Source organism: Pagrus pagrus (genome assembly GCF_965226575.1).
Source record: "Pagrus pagrus genome assembly, chromosome: 20".
In the NCBI taxonomy this organism is placed as follows: Eukaryota; Metazoa; Chordata; class Actinopteri; order Spariformes; family Sparidae; genus Pagrus; species Pagrus pagrus.
The window spans coordinates 3,891,213-3,912,814 of NC_140207.1; the positions used below are offsets into that span (position 1 = coordinate 3,891,213).

Sequence of the window (21,602 nt, forward strand, 5' to 3'; positions counted from 1 at the left end):
CAAACCAACCAACAAACGGACCAGCCGGAGGTAATTCTGACGATTCTTTGAACGAGACAGGCTACGAAAGACTAACCTAGTGCTCAAAAAAATACTTAATCGAACTTGCTATCAGAAGAAAAACAGCCTTTTAAGACTATTTAGTCCGTGTCTCCAAAGATGTGATATCATTTGTACTATAACTTCAAAGCCGAGCCAGTATTTCTCCTCTGCAGCGAAAAAACACACTTAAATCATTTTCTGTTTAGTGCAGTTTTGCTAAAAGAGACCCTGAGATTTCATTATACTGAAGTACCGTTTTGAATTTATATTGATCTTTTGATGTCGTGAAACTCATTCGCCCCTGTCGTACGTTACCAACAGATTGTTCTTCCGCTGTCACCGACTGTTTGATTCCTCAGCCGCGGCTCCGCTTTGCCCCGCAGTCACACTTTGTAGAAACGTAGCGGCAGATTACACATTTCAACCCCTCGCGCGAGCGATGCGCATGTGGAAGCAACGACGTTATTTCCCTAAGAACCGAGAGGGGGGAGAAAAAAAAATGGCCTTAAAAAATGGAGTGCTCTCCTTCTTTTCGGAGCGGGCAGCTTGTCGCCGCCTCTTCAGAGGGGCTGTTAAAGGTATTTTAGATCAAAGTCAAAGGCGAATAAAGACCTCGGCTCCACACTTTACTTCAATTTCCCCCACCTTACTGGCGCATTGTGCCTCTGCTGTTGAAGTGAATAAGGGACGGCTCTTTGTGAACGCTTCGCACAGCAACGACCCGCTCTATCTGTCTTTTTTTCTCCTCCATCTCCCCCCTTTTTTTTCTCCCTTCGCCTCTCTCTGTCACTCCACTGTTCCCCTCTCTGGCTCTTCCACCGATTGGACCCGAATAAAGCTCACACTACACCTTCTCCATCTGCTTCTTCTCCAGCAAATGCTCTCTGGCATCTGCACATGTACAGTAGTGAAGTGCAGGGTGAACAAGCAGCTCTCTCAGCCTCCCACCGGCCTCCGTTTCCCTCCTCTGTCACCCTCCTCCCCTCCTCCGCCTCCCAACCTCCGCTCTTTCACGCTCTCATGTGTTGTGGCAGAGCCTTTTCATTAAGAAGCTCTGTGATTATTTTTAATGTGGGAGTGCGCGTCAGGCAGTGTCCCTTCCCTCCTAATGAAGCTCAGATCTGGACCTCTAAAGACGGAGTCAAATGAAAAGTAGCCTTTCAAGTTTCTCACTCCGCCCGTGTCCCTGGATTAACTGATCTGCTGTCTTTGGGTTCACACATCAAAATCCTTTTCCTTTATTTTAGTTTTTAGTCGAGCTCTGCACTGTTGGTCTGAATAAAAAATGCTATTGGAAGGCGTTGTGTTGGGCATTTACACGACCGTCGGACACGTCAAAAACACGTCCAAAACAAAATCTTAAGGAACTGAAGGTAAGGATATGATATCAGTCGCCGTGCGTTTGGACGTCAGTCGGCAGAAAGTTTTTCGTTCACTTCTAAAAGTGCTGCTGTTGCGGTTTAAGCGGCTAGAAATTTATTCATTTCTTCCTCCTCGTCGGCCGTCTTATACAACAATGTGGGTGAGGAGAAGTGATGATGGAAGCAAGAGTCCTCTCAGTGGATGAAGTGGTGGTGAGAGTGTGGGGGGAATTTCTCCTTTTGAATCACAGTGTTCTCCACAGACTCCATGATTGTTAAGATCCCTGAATGAATTGAATCTAAAGATCAAATAACTGATTTCCTTGTCAAAAGAAAGTATTTGATAACACGACCACTGCAGGTGAACGTCTATGTGGTTTGACTCAGGCGGAGATGTTTACGTACGAGGTCTATCTGATGCTTTACCCGGAAATTACAGTGAAAAATAAAAGGCACAGTCACCTTGAATAAAATTACAGATTTCTTTGCATTTGAACGATGATGGAAATATGAATAAAAGACATTTTAATGTGAAAACTATACAACTACTATGTCTTTAAATCTTTTATTAAAGAAACAGAACATTCAGTCATTATCTATGAACCCCTATGTCAAATGGAAAGTCGGATGACGTTTTTTTTTAGTCCACATACGTCTCTGGAGGTCGTCCAGGTCTCCAGAAGCTCAGCGATACCAAACTGATTTGACAAGATGTTATTTACACTCTCGATTGCTGTCGAGCTCGTGCACCCACTTCCGACAGGATGCACGCTTTTAGCGTAGCAGCTACAGTGAAGATTTCAACTTAAAAAAAGGGGTGTAAATAACGTCTTTTCAAATCAAGGTGGAATCTCAGGGCTTCGTAGATTTGGATCACAGCAGACGAGCTGTATGAAGCCGTTTTATCTTTGTTTTTACGGTTTAAAATGAGATCTGCTTGCTGCTCTGTTCTGCTGTGAAGATCCAGAATTGTTTTGTGGATTATGAAACTTCACTAGACTTTTCCATCAGCATGGGGGTGATGTCAGCTTTCTCCTCGTCTTCTACCTCTGCATCTCTCTCCCTCTCTCATCTTCAGACTCCTGCGAGGAGCTCGTATCTGTAGATGTATATGTGCCTCCTCGCGTGGTGCTCACCCACCCGACGCTTCCTGCCTGCTTGGCACAGCACCAGCCCACATCTGCAATGCTAATCTATAATTCTGTTTAATTAATGACCTGCCTTTCACTGATGGGGGGAGAAAGGCAGGAAGCTGATGTACAGTATCGCAGCGCTGCCGTGAGATTTTTCCTCGAAATCGTTGCTGGGGTTTGAAAGTTGTTCTGCGAGCACGCTTGCCGCTCTGTGGGCTTAGGGTTTTGACAGGCACTCCTGCAGGTGTAGCAGAGGGTTTTTTTTAAAGCATGTATTTTTCCTTCCGTTTTTTTGTTTTTTTTTCATTTGAATTGCAATCAAAGCGGGCCATTTTTCTTTAGAAGGGCTGCTACTTCAGGCAGCCTCCGAGTTGTCACACAGCCTGTCAGTGCAGCTGTTCCCAGAGGCCACCCATGAAATGTACATCAGCCGACTCCACCGTTTCTGTTAAAAGACTAAAAGCCTGGTAGATTTGTCGAGAGAGCATGATGCCTTTCATGCGCCGCTGATGTGTAGCTGAATAACCTGTCCCCTCCTCTTTACCTCGTTTCTCCCTGCCCTCCCCTTCCCACCCCTACGATTTCATTTCCCTCATATCCTCTCTATGAAACGCTCGCTCTTCCTGTTCCCTGTTTATTAGGGTAGGATACCGAACTTGATATTTTTAAGGGTAACGACCAAATTACGTCTGTAGTTCTGAGTACCGATTCACGTTAAATCAATCAGAGTAACGTGATAGAAAAAAAAGAGAGAGTGAGACGTCCCCAGCTAACGTTAGCATGCTCATGGCTAGTCGTGCACTCGCTCAAAGACAGGTGAACCTTCCTACGTGAACAACGAGACATCAGCATCTTCTTCGACATCTCATAACTAATTAGCATGTTGGAGGAGTTGAATCTGCAGAGTAACTAGTGACAGGAAATTGTAATTAAGAACATTACTCGAGTAGATTGTACGAGAAATTGCTGCAAATGGTCCCAAATATCGGTTTTCCGTCTCCTTGATTTCTAATAATCGGTGTTGACCCTGAAAAAGTCAAACCGTCGACCCCTCGTATGCATCAGTTCTAATATTGACAATAATACAACATAAATGCCGGCGTTCCCTCTTTAGATCAGGCAGACTCGACGCTGCAGCAGCGTGTTGCTGCCCTCAACGTCTTGTTAATAATGTTCCTTTTGCCAGCTGCTTCCAGGTCTTTGAACAGCTTCCTCCTTTGAAGCAATGCCAGTTGCATTTTGGGACTTACTTTTACAACTAAAATGACATTTCTGTTTTAAAAGAGAGAGTAAAATGCACCGTTGTGAACAATTCCCCCAACCCTGCTGTTTACGCATCCCTTTCTTTTCCTCTCGTCCAGCGGCCACAACCAGAGGATGGAGTTCCTGGGAGACTCGATCATGCAGCTGGTGGCCACAGAGTACCTCTTCATCCATTTCCCCGACCACCACGAAGGACATTTAACAGTAAGATCAAATCATAAATCATCAGAGCTCCTCAGGCAGTCTGCATCTCTGCACCTCTGCGTTGTCTTTATTCCGTCTTTGTGCTGCTGCTTCCTGCTTCTTACCCAACATGAAGTTACAGCTGTGCTTTTGTGTTTGTGTGTGTGGGTGATTTTGACTCCCTCCCTCCTTCCTTTCCGTCCTTCACATCAATCTTTGAACCTCCGTGTGCCAGCCAGGTACTCACCCCCTTCCTCCTCTGCTTGTTTCCACAAAATAACTCTCTTCCTCTGCTCACCCAACACAGCGCCTGCATGTTTACTGTACTCCGTGTGATGGGTATTGTCATGAGACAGAATTGTTCAGCGGTTTTTCAATAACACATCTTTGTCGGCACATTTTTTTTGGCGAGGGCTGTCAAGTCTCTGTAAAAAATGAAGTTGCGTGTGCGCGCGAACCCGGCGCGGCTTGTAACACAGGTACAAAGCAAATGATCGGCGCTTTGAAACGCGTGAGTCCATTTTCTGACAGCATCAGATGGCGTTACAGCTCCCCTCTTTTCATTCAGGCGTCAGCACTTCGTCTTCAGAAGACTTGACTGCTCACGGCCGGAAGGGATTGAACTCGGTCTGAAAAAAAAAACTGCAGAAGGAACCTTTTGCAGTCTCGATATTTATTCGTGGATGTTCTGTATAGATGGAAGCCGTGACGTCATTTGTTTAAAAGCTTCCAGCCTGAAAGAGACTGAAAGCTCCAGCAATGCCTATGCCCAAGAGTCAAGATGGGGTACATCTGAAATGGATTTCATATCGGGGCAAAAAAAAAAGTGCTCATTCAACCAGTGTGTGTGTGTGTGTGTGTGTGTAGTGTTAAGGAGGGCACATCACAGCGAGACAGATTCAGACAGTCATATTTCATTCTATTTGCTCTTTTCCGCATCTTGCAGCTATATTTAACATGTTTCTGTTTTTTCCTTTTACAGACGTTAAATGCACCTTACCCGCTCCAACATGTTGTCATCCGCTAAGCTCCGAGTCACAATGTAATATTTAACAGAGCGACGTTTGCAATCTCCCTGAAACATTTACTCTGCATTACCATTCCTGTCTTTGATGAATTATTCCATGCTGGGTTTATTTTGATGTTTTTCCCTGCACTTCTGTACATTTTCCATGAGTGTCTCTCTCTCTGTGTGTGTGTGTGTGTGTGTGTGTGTGTGTGTGTGGAGTTTCATTCACATCTTGGCCCGACGATGAAGACTCGATGCTGTATTTGTTTTCTCCGCAGCTCCTTCGCAGCTCGCTGGTAAACAACCGCACGCAGGCCAAAGTGGCGGAGGAGCTGGGCATGCAGGAGTTCGCCATCACCAACGACAAAACCAAGCGGCCCGTCGCGCTCAGGACGAAGACTCTGGCCGACTTACTGGAGTGTACGTTCGCCGCTCTGTGATTCATTTGCAGAAGCATGAAAAGGAAAAGAAAGAAAAATCTTTATAGACCTTCTTAGACCCCTACTAAACCTTTTTTCGTGTACGTCTCTGCAGAATGTGCAGTTTAAGATGGCAGCATGAAGTGCCGTTATTGATTTCTTTGTTCCCTTTGTGTTAGATGTCAAACACAGTCACATCTCTGCTGAAGACACTGGCAGAGGCTCCCTGTGTGCTCAGAATGACTGCAGGAGTTAGTGGAGATTTTTTTCCTTTCTGGTTTTTAATTCCAGCAGCTACATGCCGCCACAATATCCTCCTCCCCCAGTTAATGTGCTACTCGTGGTTATTCTACAAGCTTAATAGTTTGTTTTTCTTTTAAAGCAGAGTAAGACGTCCAAAGTCTGCTAAAATAAACGGAGGGAGTCACATTTGGCACCTGAAGAGAGGATGATTTACATCGTCAGGTGCTTGTTTGATCCACGCTGGTAGAGAGTCTCGTAGTCCTCGTTACACACTGAGAGTTGGTTTCTATATAATTGTTAACCAAGTGGAAAAAAAGGAAATTAATAACAATATAATGCAGAATGTGTGTGCTCCAGGGGAGTGAGTCAGCAAGACTTAATGCTGTTAATGAGTACAAGTGTTCGAACGCCTGTTTCTCATAATTTAGTCATATTTGACTGCACATATTGAAAACATGTCTCGCACTCAGCTGTGCTGTATGTCGTCTTAGCTGGACAGAAGTCTGAAAAACAAACTAGCTGTGTTCAGTAAAATCATGCTGATAATGTGATTTAAATTTAATAACACAAATAAAGTAAAAATAATGTTCCCAGCAGGGAGGATTGACAGATATTAAAGGTATAGACGAGCACTTTGTAACCGTTTTTGTTGTGTCCATTACAACATGGCTGCCTTCCTCCAGGTGTGTCTTTAACAGATGGTGCACTTGTGTTGAAAAAGCAGCGCTAATGTGGTTATAAACACATTTAATTTCCTTCAAAATCCTTCACAATAAAAGTCTGCTTTTATTTAGTTATTTCAAAGTTTTTATTTTGAAACCGCAAAATCAAGAAAAGTGGGGTTTTAGCCTGCAGTGACTGAACACGACTCCTGAAACAGGTGGAAGCGAACGTGGTGAAACGGTAAAATATAGAATATGTACAGTGCAAAAAGGAATACAGGGGCGATACTAAACTGAGTTTCACAAATAAAACAAAGTGCAAAAATGCTAACTCGCTTCTAGGATCCTGTCGTAGTCCACGTGACGCCAACGAAGGGAGCTAGCAGTGACGGGGACTGTGGTCCACAGGGAATAGATCGTTCCTGATTGGCAGAAAAAAGTGGAACAAAACTGTGGAAAAACAAAGGGAAGATAAAAGCACTGATGCATTCAAGGTCAGCATTCAATAGGCGTCCCCCCCTTTAATACGCCAGCTTCATGTCATTTGCCTTTCAAATTATCCTCGGAGGTTTCGGGCCGGAGCAGAGTTGATGACACAGGAAGGAGGACGAGGGTCAGCGCTGGAAATGAGTGCAGCTCTTCCGCATATGAGCAGCCGTGCCCTGCAGCTACAGCGAGGCCTGCAACTGGCCTCCTGAAATATTACCTATTATTCTCCTCTCTCATGTCCCGCTGTCTTAGTCACGGAGATGAGTAAATGCTCTGGCAGCTAATAGAAGAGGGAAAACAAAAGAGAGAGCCCACGAGATGAAGATGACACCCAGCACCTACTGCTTACATTTTCAGTTATCTTCTACCGCCGGTTGCTCTCAATTCAGCCAGACGTACAGTTTTATCTCCTATATTATATGGATGTTTCTCTGAACTCTGTGTGGCCCCTCGCTATACTCATTTCCTGTTTGATGGAAAGAGGCAGGGAACTACACAACTATCTTTTCCACTTCTTTACATTATCGTCACGTTACTTGCAGCGGAGGGCCACAGCTGAGGTCTTTGATAATGTTTTATTTACTTTGAGCGCAGCAAAGGGAGCAAACTGTTGAGAAAACATGGACTGCTTTATTTATGCATTTGTATTTTTTTATATATATAATGTTTCTCTCTCCTTTTTCTGTCTGCAGCTTTCATCGCAGCCCTCTACATTGATAAAGATCTGGAGTATGTGCACACCTTCATGAACGTCTGCTTTTTCCCCCGACTGAAGGTGAGCGCCTATTCCCAGCCATTCACCACTCTTACCTGATCAATGAGCCGCTTAGCCCGTGCACCTCCGAGAGAAAGAACCGGCGAGATGATGAGGAGAGAGCTAATGGCCGGGGGCCCTAATGGTGCTAGCATTGACGCAAGGCCTGAAGTGGTGCTCTGCTGTTGAATGCCCCCCCGCTGCAACGGCGGGCTTGATCGCTATTTTTGACATCTCTTAACGGGAATCGCAGCAGCGGTGTCCGCCTTTTTCCCGTCGGCCCAAGAAGTGCTCGGGCTGTTAATGGCGTCCACTTCTGTCGTGTTCCAGGACTCAGGATGAATCAAGTTTCAGTCAAGACTCCCGCGGTCAGATATGAGTGAGGGAAGGACGGGCATTTTATTCTCAAGCACCGCTGGATTGTCCAAATTTAGATAGAAGAGCCTCTAAGACACAAACGATCTCACACACACTCTGGTAGATAAAAAAAGGAGGCATGCGCACAAGTGTGCACACACATGCTCATGTGCTGGTACCCACACAGCGTGGACCTCTCCTTGTGAAGATGCTGCAGTGGTCTGATACGCCATGCTAATTGCTGTCTTGGTGTGCATCTCCAGGGAGAATCCCCAGCTCTAGAGGAGCTGAGCTTTGCGTCATGGTCGCTGCAAGAGAGCACCTCATTTCCACTTCCAAGAGAAAAAGTTGTGAAACAGCCAGCACGTCTCCTTACATAGCCTTCTGGAAAACCACAGCGTTGCACACTGTGCTGCTTCATCCAATTTGGGTGGAAATAGAGACAAACCCAGGGACATAAACGCTCCTTCCCTTTATGTTCGCTCCTTTTCCTTAAGAAAAGAGGATACTGTGGCTCGTGTATATGCTTCACTCTTTCTCAAAACAGCCTAATTTCTCTGCTTTGGGCTAAAGGGGTGTCGGCCCCCAGAGAGGGAGGGAAAGTGGGAAGGAGAAAAAAGGGGAAGTAAAGCGCGAAAGCAAGAACAGCAGAGATGGAGGAGTTGTAGGAGGCAGTAAAGCGAGAGAGCAGGAGAGCACGAGCAACAGAAGCAGAAGCAGAAGCACTCTTTGTAGAAAATTAATAGGAGCAGACAGTTCTGGATTCAAAGTCTGCCTTTTTATGACGAGGCTGCTTCCCTGTTAATGGAAGGGCTTTTAGAAGTCCCCCTTGGATAAGAGAAATGTATCAGGGCTGCACACCTGGGAGACTCCCAGACGCTCTTTATATCTGGCCAGGGATTGGCTTTTGTCTTAAGTAGCCTGTGATTTGTACTCACTGTGAAGAAACAGATGGAGAGCCAGTCAGGGAGAGAGCAAATAAGTGAGTGCAAAAAGTGTGTGGGGGGTAGAGATGTCGGAGAGGGTCACTGCAAGAATGAAATAAAAGCACGACTGAGGGGGAGAGGGTTTTTTTGCATCTGCCACAGATTTAAATTTCTCGTTCTGTGACTCGATTTCATGTGTGTTTGGTTTCTCTGTGTTTCAGGAGTTCATTCTGAACCAGGACTGGAACGACCCGAAGTCTCAGCTGCAGCAGTGCTGCCTGACCCTGAGAACAGAAGGCAAAGAGCCCGATATCCCGCTGTACAAGTAAGACACCGGCTATCTGAAGCTCGCGCCCATGTTGCAATTTTAGGAAGTAAAATCTGACTGTGATTTCTTCCATCTCACCAAAATCTCTCTTTAAAGTTTTAAATAGTGTTTGTTAACTGGATCCAGACGGACTAATATGTGATTAAAAGTAGGCGATATTGATGTGAAAGGTTTCGATTTACCTCCTCAGCCCTGTCGGATAAATACAAAGACCCCGTCATCTACACCACCACTCATTTCAACTATTCATCTATTACTTTATGTAACTGTTTCAACACTCTATCCATTATTTTTAGGCCCTTTATCTATTTGATCCATGAATTAATTTATCCACCACTTTTAGCTATTTCAACAGTGTGTAGCCTGTCTGTTAGATCTACCTTTAGCTAACTTAAAGTGATGAATAAGGCTTTTAACAGTTAGCTAAAAGAAATTAAAAAAAAAAAAAAGTTGAGCTAGTGAGCTTAGAGCGATGGATATCTGGACATTTGACATAGCTAAATATTTAAACTGTGTATCTTCCAGTTACTTATCTATTACACCATTTATCCATTCCTTACTAGCTAACTATTTACAATGTTTATTAGTTTAAGCCACTATAAGATAGCAAGCTTATCACCCGCTCTCAACAGGCCTACTGATCATCAAGCGACCACAAAAACATTAGTCTGGTCAGGATACACTCGTCTAACACTGATAAACATTAAAGGAATAGCTCCCTCAGGAAAAACTGAATCATATCACCCCATCTTATACATGATAATATATTGTTAATTCAATTTTTTTCTGTATATCTGCGTTTTTTTCCTTGAAAACGAACAGATTGATAAACGAAATGTGCGTACCGTCGTTCCCTTCCACACTGAAAGGAAAAGAGTGCTTGCGTCCCTTTTCTTCAGCGTGCCCCGAAGTCTCCGGTCGAGATGGGTTCAGTCAGGCATCGCAAGGACCACAAATACACATTCAGAGGAATGAAATGGCACAAACATAATTTACCGGACTTTTCTCCTTGCCTTTGGTCCCTGAACATTGTGAATAGCTGTGTAAAGGTCTGTGTTGTTGTGATAAATAAACACGCCCAAAGAGACCTCTTATTTGACAAAAGGTCAAGGAGCAACTGTCATTTGACAGAATGCTTTTGAGAGCTGCCATGAAGCAGTGTGTTTGTCGCCATGGAAACTGACAAACAGTGTTTTCTCTCTGGTTTAAAAAAAAAAAAAAAAAAAAAGGGGTCGGCTGGACGTGCAAGGGCGGTTGAAGACGGAGCAGCGCGGCGCACAATGAACTCCACAATTCAGCATTTAATCAGTTCCTCCTTCCTCAGGTTTTTTTTCTGTCTTCCTTGTATTTATGTGAACGTCTCCGCGGCGCTCCTCTGTTTGTTATTCCGTCTATCTGCCCGACGGATGGTGATTTTTGACACAGCACAACTCTGACACTACAATCAACACTTCCCTCCAACTCTATTGCCCGCAAGAACGTGAATGAGAAACAAATCGGAGCTCCTGAGTGACTCGAATTTCAACGCCCCAATAATAGACACAAGCTTATGTAAAGCCGGCAACCTGTGAATCCCAGGCTTTTTGTCGCAGCCTGGAGTGTAATTACAGCTCGCTTTTGTTCCCGTTCGACGTATACAAGGCGAGCAGCCGATAATCTTGAGCACGTCCTTAACCTCCACAGATGACCTGACCTCCGCGGGTCGATAAGCCTGAGTCGTGCACCTTTTTTTCGTACAGCACGTCATCCGGAAGTTGTCGGCGTCTGAACATTGTTTACAAGTGTGAAGAGTGGAGGAAAAGGAAGGTGAGAGCGGAGTGTGAGTCAGATGGAAAGAGTCTAAATGACCGAGGAGGAGTTAATGCACAAAGCCCCCCCTCTGTAAAGGTTCCCTAGTGAATATGTCTGGCTGATGACAGATTCGCACCTCAACCCCGGCACCATCACTTTACTGTACATCTCGTCCGGGCAGCACACACCAGGGAGCAGACACATACACACTTCCACATTGTGCAGAGAAACGGCCTGAGTCAGTAAGTAGCTGCTCTTAGCGAGCACAGACCCTCTGCGGTGCCGTTTTTCCTCTTCCATCTGTGTGCAGCCTTGAAGCTGACAGCCTCCCCAACAGCTCGCCAACATTTCCTTTCTCGTTCGCGCTCATCTTGTGTTATTTTAGCAGCGAGATAATTCCAAGCGACGCGTTCTCCCTGTTGAGATTCGGCGAAAGGAAGAAGAAAAAAAAAAAACGTCACGGCTGCACAAGAGTCGTATTTGCTCCACGCGTGCGATGGTGCGTCTTCATTTGTAAGTGAGAAAGGGAGGCTGAATTATTGATAAAGTGTCATAAGTGACCACATTGCATTAAAAATGGATCGCTCTCCTGAAATAAGTAAATTGTCTGTGAATAATTTAGGTGACTCACAGCTTGGGGTTTAGAGATGTTTATGCTAATGTTAACATTTCAAACATCTCCCCAAGTTTTGTCTGCTGTCGTGTACACACGTCCCAGCAGAAATGAAGCAGAGATGACAGCTTGACGGTTTTTTTTTTTCTTTCTAAATGAGGTACATCTGTAAATTAACTGACTGATACTCTCTTGTCATTCCTCCTGTAAGTGTTCCTCGCTCCCTCTTTTAGCTCTTTCATTGTTTACCCTTCTAGCGGCACCAAAAGGCTCGTGAGGTCTCTCAAACACTGTTGTCATTCTTTTATTTCAGTTCCTCTCCCAACGTGTCATTTTTTTTTTTTTCTCTCACCAAACACACAGATCTCGGGTATCTGAAGATGATGGGTGTGGGGAGTTGGGGAGGCTTTAAAAAGTTGTTTATATGTCCCTCAGATGGCTTCTGCGCGCTCTCAAAGCACAGCACTGAATCAAAGCGCTATTCCCCTCCTCTCAACCCGCCGCTTGAGATGAATTATATTTGTTCCAATTGAAAACTTTTTTTTTTTTTTTACCTCCTTTTTCTTGTTATTTCTCTGAAGGACAATGTCCCCGAGTGTCCTTGTGCCTTTTCTCCTGGGTATTTTTTATTATTTCTCCCCTCCCTCCCTTCCTCCCTTCTCATCCCATGTTTTTTTCTGTGTTTGAATTTGCAGGACCCTGCAGACAGTCGGGCCCTCACACGCTCGCACCTACACCGTCGCCGTGTATTTCAAAGGGGAGCGAATCGGCTGTGGCAAAGGCCCAAGGTGAGCAATACAATAACACACAACGGGACGAGGCGCTCCGCTTCTTCAATGCGCCCGCTAATGGGCTCGAGAAGTAATGGCTGTGCTTTATTGATGGTGTTTATTATAGCAATTAAGCTCTTGTTGGCCTACTCTGTCGGGAGAGACATTATGCAGAATGAAAATGAATCGATTCATTATTGATTTGACGTAAATTGTGTTATGGAAATATCACTTTGTGCAGGAGAAGAGTCGGCAACCAGGCGACATCCAGCGCTGCTCTTACCTGGGCTGTTGTGTGTGTGTGTGTGTGTGTGTGTGTGTGTGTGTGTTTGCTGTGTGCGCTCACACATTCACGCTTTTGTAAAGAAAGTGAATCTTGGCGAGAAGGCCTTTTCAGGGTTGGAGGGGTTGACAATAAAGCTGCAGCTGAGCCTGCGAGAAATGAAACCTAAATCCATCAAACACCCCCCCCCCGTCCTCTCCTTCTCCACATGTGGAAATCCCCTCCACGGCCCCCTACTTGAAAGCGCTCTCTCTTGCTCTAAGCTGGCGATAAGTTTGTCCCTTCCATAGGATCTTTGACAGCTTACTGTTTTTGTATTTACATGACTTAAGCTCCCAGCCACCTCCGCTGCCGGGCTATGATCACACAGCACATAATATATACGCAGGGACGGTGAATCGCAGGCGTAAACAGTGCCCGGCGCCGAGCCGCCAATAGGCTTACCTTTTTGAAATGTGTGCGCTGTGTTACCTGGGATTGTTTGGCAAAAAGGGCTCTTTCAAAACAAATATAAAGCACTTTTGATAATCCGCTCAATATTGGGCCTTTTTTTTTTTTTCATTTCTTTTTTTTTAAAGGACATTTTGAATATGCTAAAGACCTTTTCTCCCTCTTTCTCCGTCTGTCTCTCTGTCTCCTTCTTTTTTTACAATATTTCTAATCTAGCATCCAACAGGCGGAAATGGGAGCTGCGATGGATGCGCTTGAAAAATGTGAGTTGTTTGGCAACATGAACTCCTCCCCTCCACACACACACACACACACATTCACACTCTAAGCCGTTCACACGCTTTGCCTCAGTGTTGAATATTAGCCTTGGCTGTACAGTATGCAAGATGGCTGGCAGAGAGCTGTGGCCTGACCAGCCGGTTGGCTGCGACATATAGGACATTAGGCCGTTTGAAGTGCTCGCCCAGAGCACAGGCACGAGGCCTCGCCAGAGATGGAGAACCAATAAAACAAGGACGGGGGGAAGCTAAGCGTCCTCGACCATGTCGATCATCCGGGGGGGGGGGACCACAGGAAGTTTGTGTCGAGGGCCGCTCAAAGTTTGTGTTTTTTTTTGTTGCGTTTCCTCTCCGGTGCTCAGCGCTCCTCTTCAGATGTGAAGGAGCGCAGCTGACGTGCTCCCTGTGTGCTGCTTCACTCCTTGGCTGTTTTTCATCTTGTCATCAGCCACCACTTAAGGAAAATAGATAGTTGAGGTTTTTACGCATTTTCAATGTCTCATTCTCTGCCAAATAAAAAAAATGCAATCACAGGGGCTCTCAGAAACACATCCACCAGCCGTTTCCATCATCTCCCCCGTTCGCCCCTCGCCGCTCGATGCATATGCATGCGGATGCATAATATCACACATTACGCCGAGTGTGCTGGAGTTCTGGTGTTCAAGTGTAATTTTTGGACTGGACTCTCGCCGCCTGCCATCCCCGTGACCGCCGCATTAATCAAATGTACGATTTGTTCTTTTACTCGACTAATTAGCGGGAGGTGAACACAAATGGCTCAGTTGGACCGGGCCTGTAGAACTTGCAAAGGGCACGAAGGTCAAGCTTTGATTTCATTTGGCTCGTAAATGAGGCCTCCAGCCACTCGTGATTGATACTGTTTGTGCGCCGGAGCTTTAGCTTTTTACGAAACATTAGCGCCCGAGTGTTATTATTTAAAGCCGTTCCCTCTGTCTCTGCCTCCCCCTCTCCCTCGCCTCCCTCCCTCCCTCCTTATCAGGGGGCGTAGTTCAGTGCACACACTCTCTCTCCTGTGTCGTCCTCCCTCCCTTAATTCCTCCCATTTCCTCTCCCCAGTGTACACCTCTGTCACCATGATTGATAGATGCTCATTGCTAGTAAATGAACATTTCCCCCCTCATAAATTGCTGTTTCATGTGACTAGATTAGCAATGCCTTTTAAAAAGGTCAGTTGATTTAAAATCATCTCTCCAAGTCTTCCTTCCCTCGGCGCAAAATACTTCCAGTTTCGAGGGCTTTGTTTGACTTTGTATTGTCACTTAATTTAAACCCACCAAATTAACAACTCTGCCCTCAGCTCAATTTACTCTTTTCTTTCACCCGCAGCACCTGAGGTGAGCCTGTCAATTATATGATTTTAATTAATTATTAGAGCGAGAGAATAGGCCGCTCAGTCTTAGATTTTAACAGCAATGTGATATAAGTAATAGAATTGGTTGTTTGTCGATAAAGAGAAAAGTTAAGAGCGTTACTAGGAACTTTTATGAAACAGTCTCTGTACAGTGCTGACGCCTGTTTATGACCTACATAAGAAAATGAGACAATTACCGAGAAGATGAGATATTTCTGTGCATTTACTGTTATTATTCTTAATGCTACAGCCCGACACATGCTGGGCGTTCGAGTGAAAACATTTAGATATTGACTGATGATCTTAAATACACAAAGTAAAGACATAAACACACATTTCTTTGTGAGAAAAGACACAGACTTAATGGAGGCAGGAGATCTTTACAGTTAAACAAGAGACTTTATTGTCCAAAATAAAAAATCGGAGCCCTAAAACAGTAAACTTCAGCTACAGTAACCTACACTAAGCATCTTTTTTGTGGCTGGTGTCTGTTAGTGAGAACAAGTCGATGAGGATCCGAACAACAAATCTGGATCTAGTGGATTTGATATCAGCTCGATTAATCAAAGGGGTCTGAGTGGTGTTCTAGTTAGTTTCTTAATTTCGTCTTTGGTCAAGGCTTGTGTCTTTAACTTCAGAGTCCAAGTCCAGGTCGAGTCTCAAGTCATCTATTTTCTATCGAGGCATCGAAACAGTGGCTCGAGCCAGTGATCAATAATTGGATCCCACATCATGCGGTGGCACCAGGGCTGAAAACCAGCGACTCGTCGGTGGTTCTGAATCCGATCCATTCCACCATCCACCATTCACAGGAAGTGCTCATTATTTAGAGGTCAGGTTTCTTTAGTCGCCCGACCAATTTTTTTTTTTTCTTCAAATTCACCACTCGGTCTTAAATTATTCTCTTCTGTGCCAGAAATCTCACAAATATCGTTCATATTCTGTTATTCCAGCTTTGAGTGTCTTACTCGTGAGATAAATATGCAAGGTCAGTCAGCGGGGTTCAAACACACCTTTGAAGGATGGATGTGTCTCCTGACCATGAGCTGATATAATGAGACTCGAGCTCATCTGCTGCAGAAAACCGCCTGACGCATCAACTCCTATTGCCGCATTGTCTCTCATGTGATTGTCAAGAGCCTCGCTTCATTTGTTCACATAGCAAGACTAATCAAGGACATTAGCCCCGGTGTCATGTAATTCGTCATTGATTGTCTTGTTGGCCCTCACTGCGGCATCGGCTCCACCATTACTCCTCTTGTACAACAGCTCCTACCTCGTGTTACTCTCGGATCGAAAACACCTCCCCGCGACGTGTCAGGATTCATTTCCATGTTTTATTTAAGGCCTCCTCGAGTATCAGGAGCACTTTGAGCGGGATTGAACTTTTTGTTTCTGCTGCAGATCTTCTTTTTTTTTCCCTGGCAGACAGGATCCGCGGCTCCAGCGGTGTCGGCGAGGTGAGAGACATGGCTGCGTTCAGTCAGACAGCTCAGAGCTCATTAAAGAGACCGGGCCGTATATTTGGTGCGCGTGCTGTCTGTAGCCGATCCACTGGTGGCTCGGCCGATTTCACATTTCATTATTTGATGGCCCTGCGTTTTGACAGTCTCCTGCCTGTATCTGTCAAGGCAGAATTAAATGTTAACCAAGGCCCAGGCCGGGAGAAACATGAGTGCAAACAAATCGAGCTGAGAGCAGCCAGGTAGGGGGAACGGTGTTGACGGAAAAGAAAGGAAGGAAGGTAGGAAAGAGTCGGCAGTGCAGAGTTTCCCCCGGCCCCGAGGCTCCGTGCACCACGCGCCGTTAGGTCTAAGGCGACATCAAATATACATGGAAACGGCTTAACCATTTATCATTCATCCTCTCAGATAGTACTGTCTCTGTTTAAAGTCTCCAATCTCTCTCTAAGACTCAACCGCCTCGCCTGCCCATTTTTTTTTTAGCTTCCTCGCAGCTGCTTGTTTCTCAAACAATGCAATATCTGTTGAATAAGTAGAAGGAGCCTCGATCTGGCCTAGTCGCTGGAAGGGGGGGGACTACATTTCTTCCTCGGCTTTCTCTAAACCCCCTTAATCTCCAGATAAAAGCACTGGATGGATAGAGGCAAAGTAAAGTACAGTATGCAGGATCTCTATTCACTGGCTTGAGTCTTTTGTTTGGCCTTTGGCACGGCGCTGGAAATCCCTTCATCAGCGCCGCTATACAGCCGCGCTATTGGCTTGTTGACTGATGTGGTGCGCGCGAGCTCTAGGTGATAGACTCAGCCTATTGTGGAGTCGCCTCACAGCCCGAGCTTAGGCCGACTAGTGAAAGGACACTGCATGTTCTTGTGTCCTTAAAAAGGGGGAGCTGATCCCTCATCACGGATTCCTCAAGCCAGCTGCCGCGTGGGCGCGCATTCCAGCGCCGCCGTCGGCACAACGGGCCGCGTTGTTGCATCCGCGGCCAGAAATCTCCACGTCCTTGAGTGGACTTACCGCATTGTCCAGATAAACAAAAGAAGCTGATCCCAGTTGAGTGCGTTAACGCCTTAACCACAGGTGATCAGCATGCAGAGTGCGCCGGACGTCTCCGCGATGCCCAACACAGACGGAAATGAAAAGCCTTGTGTATTCTTTGGCAACCCTATTCTCTGACGCCTGCTCTTGTGCCGCATGTTAAACAATGTAAATGGCCATTTTTTTTTTTTTCTTCCTCTCGAGTGGGTTATTCTGAAGTCATCTTGCAGGGAAAAATGCTGGTGATTTCCATATTTTAACTGCAATATGTAGTTTTCTCTCCAAGGCTCAGCAAGTGTTCTTACTCACCGACAGCATATTGAAATAGACTGTGTGTGTCTGCGTGTTGCCCTGAACATGTACGTATGTGTGCAAATGTCTTTCTTCAGGTTTTTCCTTTTTTTTATTTGATCCGTCTCCTTCTTAATAGGATACTGCCGTTATCTTGCACTTTCGCTCTCTGTTGCCATAATGACGACTTAAGAGGTTCGCAAGAGGAAGAAAACGTCCTCGTCTTCCTTTCACGAGTCAAACACACGTGTGATGTAAATTTTTCATCGTTTACCACGAGAGGTTCAACCGACTCCTCCTGTCCGTCAGGTGGAGAGAGTGTTTGTTATTAGGACCAGACTCAGGCCACCCCACAGTCAGTCTTTACTCAAGTAGAAGTTCAGGTACTTGTAAAAGACTCCAGTAGAAGTAATAGAGTACAGGCTCTGACATGTACCAGAGTATCAGAGTAAAAAGTCTCCGTCTGAAGGACATTTGTGGTCAAAGCTAACTGAAGCTCACGTCATATTAATATAATTCAAAGACTATTAAAGTTAAAGGTAACGCACCACAAAGATAGTTGATTGTTGAGTCTCATTCCCAGGACATCGAATTTTGTGTTGGTAAAGCGTCCCGAGCAGCAACAAAGAGAGAAAATAAGAAACTCTGCAGATACGAGACAGACACTAACACGCCTTTTCTCCCCATCAGTCTCCCTCTCTGTCTGTTCACGTCTTCTTACGTCTTTGTTTCGTCTCTCTGCGTCTGAAATCAGTCTTGTGATGTTGGGAAATAAAAATAATCTATATTTGCCCTCAAATGCATCAAACTAAAGTAACGAGCCTGTTTTGAAAATGTGAGGAGGAGAAAGTTCAGATGTTTGTGTTCAGATGTAGAGAGGGAAAGTCACAGAGATACTCAGGTAAAGTACAGATACCTGGAACGTACCTTGTCACTTCCCACCTCTGCTCACAGCTTCCTCAAATTTAGGATTACGTGTTTTCACTGCATGTTTTGTCGGATAAACACTCATAAAAACAAAAGAAATGTAATTTAAAATGCTACAAAACACTGAAAATGAGCAAACTTTCACATTTCAAGTAGCAGAAGCTCCAACACTCGGTCACCTGACAGAAAACATTAAACAGGTTTCTGACTGTGCTCCTTATTGGATCTTAGATGAGGCTCACTTTAAATAACCTGATTCGCAGGTTAAAGCACGATCCAGATGGATAATGTGTCACTCCAACACTTGAGACCTATTTTTACTTCTGCTCCTGCCGTGTGCTCCTCCGACCGGAGATGCAGGTCTGCAGCAGCCTCCAGAAAACACAATATCCACACGGCAGATAGTTGGATAGTTGGCTCAAACCCCGGAGGCGCCGTGTTATCAGCCGCGAGTCCAGTGTCTGGACAATAGTAATAATTAAATTTTCCCATTTATCAGAGGATAATATACCCTATCTGGCCATGATACAGCGCAAGCCCCCAGTATTTAGACAAAGACGCATTTCTGTTGTTTGGGATCAGAAATGAAACAATGTGTGAGGTCAGCGTGCCGCCTCGCAGCTTTAAGGCTGTTTGACGATGTTTACGTCCATGCTGGGCGAACCAGCTCGACCTTTTTAAAATATATAAAGTCCTTCCTACGGTAGGAATCCTAAATAAGCAACCAAAGAAAACAAAACTTTAAGAGCCGGCAGTCGGACGCTCTCAGAGAACCAGACTGAAGTCAGAAAGTCTCCGAAACAAGAGCAGAGTTTCACCAGTGAGACGTTAAATGTTAAACGTTAAATATGACTTTATTTAAGTTTATTTTAACAACTCTTGAGCCTTTTTAATTGAAGGACTATGTCTTCAAAAGAGATTTTAATCTTGAGGGATATGGCATCATAAATTCAAAATGGCGGAGGGAAGAGAAGAGAAGATGCACCGAGAACCTCTAAAATCACAGGTCAGCAGGGTTGGGGAGTAACTGAGTACATGCAACAGGATTACTTAATTAAGATACAACAAAAGGTAACTGTAATTAGATTACAGATAGATTCAGTAAAAAAGAAAAGAGGTAATTATTAACTATGTTTGAGTTCATCTTTAAAGTAATCCTCCCAACCCTGCAGTTTAATCTCTCATTCTCAGAAAACCAAACAAAATAAGGTGTTTAAATACTTTATACGTTATCGAAGAAATAGGCCCGATAGGTAAAATATACCGTTTGGTGTGCAGCCTCCACTGGAAGATGTATTCTCAGTCACAGAATAAACAAAAAACATTCTTAAAAACTGGATAAAGGTTTTTCTAACATCTTCTTTACTGGACAAAATGTTATTTTTAATCCGTCTGGTTTTCTGAGAATAAAGTGATGTTTTATTCCTGAATAACTTTTTATTCTGTATATATTAAAAAAAAGGTTACCTCTGACCTCCCATTCAAAGTCAACACGCTGGTTTACAGAGTCAGAATAATAAGAAAACGACAGCTAACTTACAAAACACACTATTGGAAAACAGTTTAAAAGCATTCGAGTCCTCTTCACCGACCGACTCGAAGACTTCCTCGAGAAGAAGGTGTTGAAAGACTGATTTTAATTTGTGGAGGTTTGCACCGTCACGCTCAGCGACCGGAAAAACTGCACAGTCGAATTTGTGGCTCGGCGAGTCGACACAAACCAGCGAGCGTCTGTCATGCGTGCTGTTTTAAAATTAAAGTGAGGGGCAGAGCCAGAAATGTAAACACTTAATGGAAAAATTACCTGAGTGCTGAATATCAAAAAATGTACAAAAAAAAACAGCTGGTGGATCAGTGGGATGAACTGAGCTCAGTGTGTCTGCATGGGTTTGAGGAAATCTGCTTTATTTTAATTAGAGCTGATATAATTAGTGGACTAACAGAAACATTTCAATAAGCAAATAATTCTGATAAAAGATTTTCTGTTTATCTTTGGGAACTGGATATCTTTGTTTTAATGACTGTTTCACAAAAGACAACATTTTAATAAAACAACATGAATTTATGATTAAAGTAGCGGAGGCATTCAACACCAACACATCTGGAGATACGTGGCTTTCTCTGGGCTGGAGGGTAATCTGAAAAGTAACTAGTAACTAAAGCTGTCAGACGAATGTAGTGGAGTAAAAAGTACAATATTTACCTCTGACATGTGGCGGAGTGGAAGTGAAAAGTTTCAGAAATACTCGAGTAAAGCTGCTTTATACTTTCACTCCACTACATTTGTTTGATTACTTTAGTTACTAGTTACTTTGCAGATTACATGCAGCATCAGAGCAAAAGTAGAGCTAATTTTATACATATTTATATACATCGAATTTACTTTTACTTGTAGTTTTGATACTCAAATACGTGTAATGTCAGATACTTTAAGAGTACTTTTACTCGAGTGTTTCCTGGAGTCTGAATCCACCAAACCTCCCTCTGTATTTGTCTAAATCTGGCTCGTGTGGCTTCAGGCAAGTTGGCAAAGAGCAGAAAAACCCAAATTGAAGCTTCAGAACTTCTCTGGAAGTTAACGGCTGATTTGGCCGAAGCTCCTTCAAGTTTTCCTTCTCCGGTTTCTAACAAGTAGCAGCATTTGTCGGCCATAAAAGACGTCTGGCTTCAGTTTTATACATGTGACTTTTCACAGCGACGATTTAAAGATCATCTGCGCTCCGTCTGCAGGATAAACAAGCTCCTTTTCTCGCTTTATCTCTTTCCTATATGTTGACATCCGACCAGCTTGTATCTGTTTTTGTTTGCTTTTCTCTGCTGTCACAGCACGCCATCTTATTACAGATCTCATTTAGGAATGTTCACTTGTAATTATGCTATCAGATCTCATAGTCACTGTGCTGAAACCAAACAAGGCCTGTCTAATTTCTTGTTGCTTCATCATTATTAATGAAATAACAACATGAGGGCAATTTAATCGCAATACTGCCCGCAACATTCTCGCTCATTTGCCCAAAGTGACAACATGACACTCGCTACGAACACAAGAGTCGCTGCAATTTGAGCCCTCAAATTGCCGTCGTCGCCCAGTTGGAAACTGACCTTGTCTCTTCACACCCTCTTCCTCTTGTGTCTTTCTCTCTTTATCTGTTCTCCT

The 21,602-nt window shown here is 44.4% G+C and overlaps 1 protein-coding gene across 1 annotated transcript in view; it reads left to right on the top strand.

The window, feature by feature from the left end:
* The window catches only part of drosha (drosha ribonuclease III), a 99,372-nt gene that overhangs the window by 76,276 nt on the left and 1,494 nt on the right, over nucleotides 1-21,602 (top strand). The window contains exons 26-31 of the mRNA XM_084339857.1: nucleotides 3,898-4,003; nucleotides 5,270-5,411; nucleotides 7,497-7,579; nucleotides 9,063-9,166; nucleotides 12,269-12,361; nucleotides 13,293-13,339. Coding sequence (XP_084195983.1) covers nucleotides 3,898-4,003; nucleotides 5,270-5,411; nucleotides 7,497-7,579; nucleotides 9,063-9,166; nucleotides 12,269-12,361; nucleotides 13,293-13,339 — 575 coding nt within the window. The remainder of the gene's footprint in view (nucleotides 1-3,897; nucleotides 4,004-5,269; nucleotides 5,412-7,496; nucleotides 7,580-9,062; nucleotides 9,167-12,268; nucleotides 12,362-13,292; nucleotides 13,340-21,602) is intronic.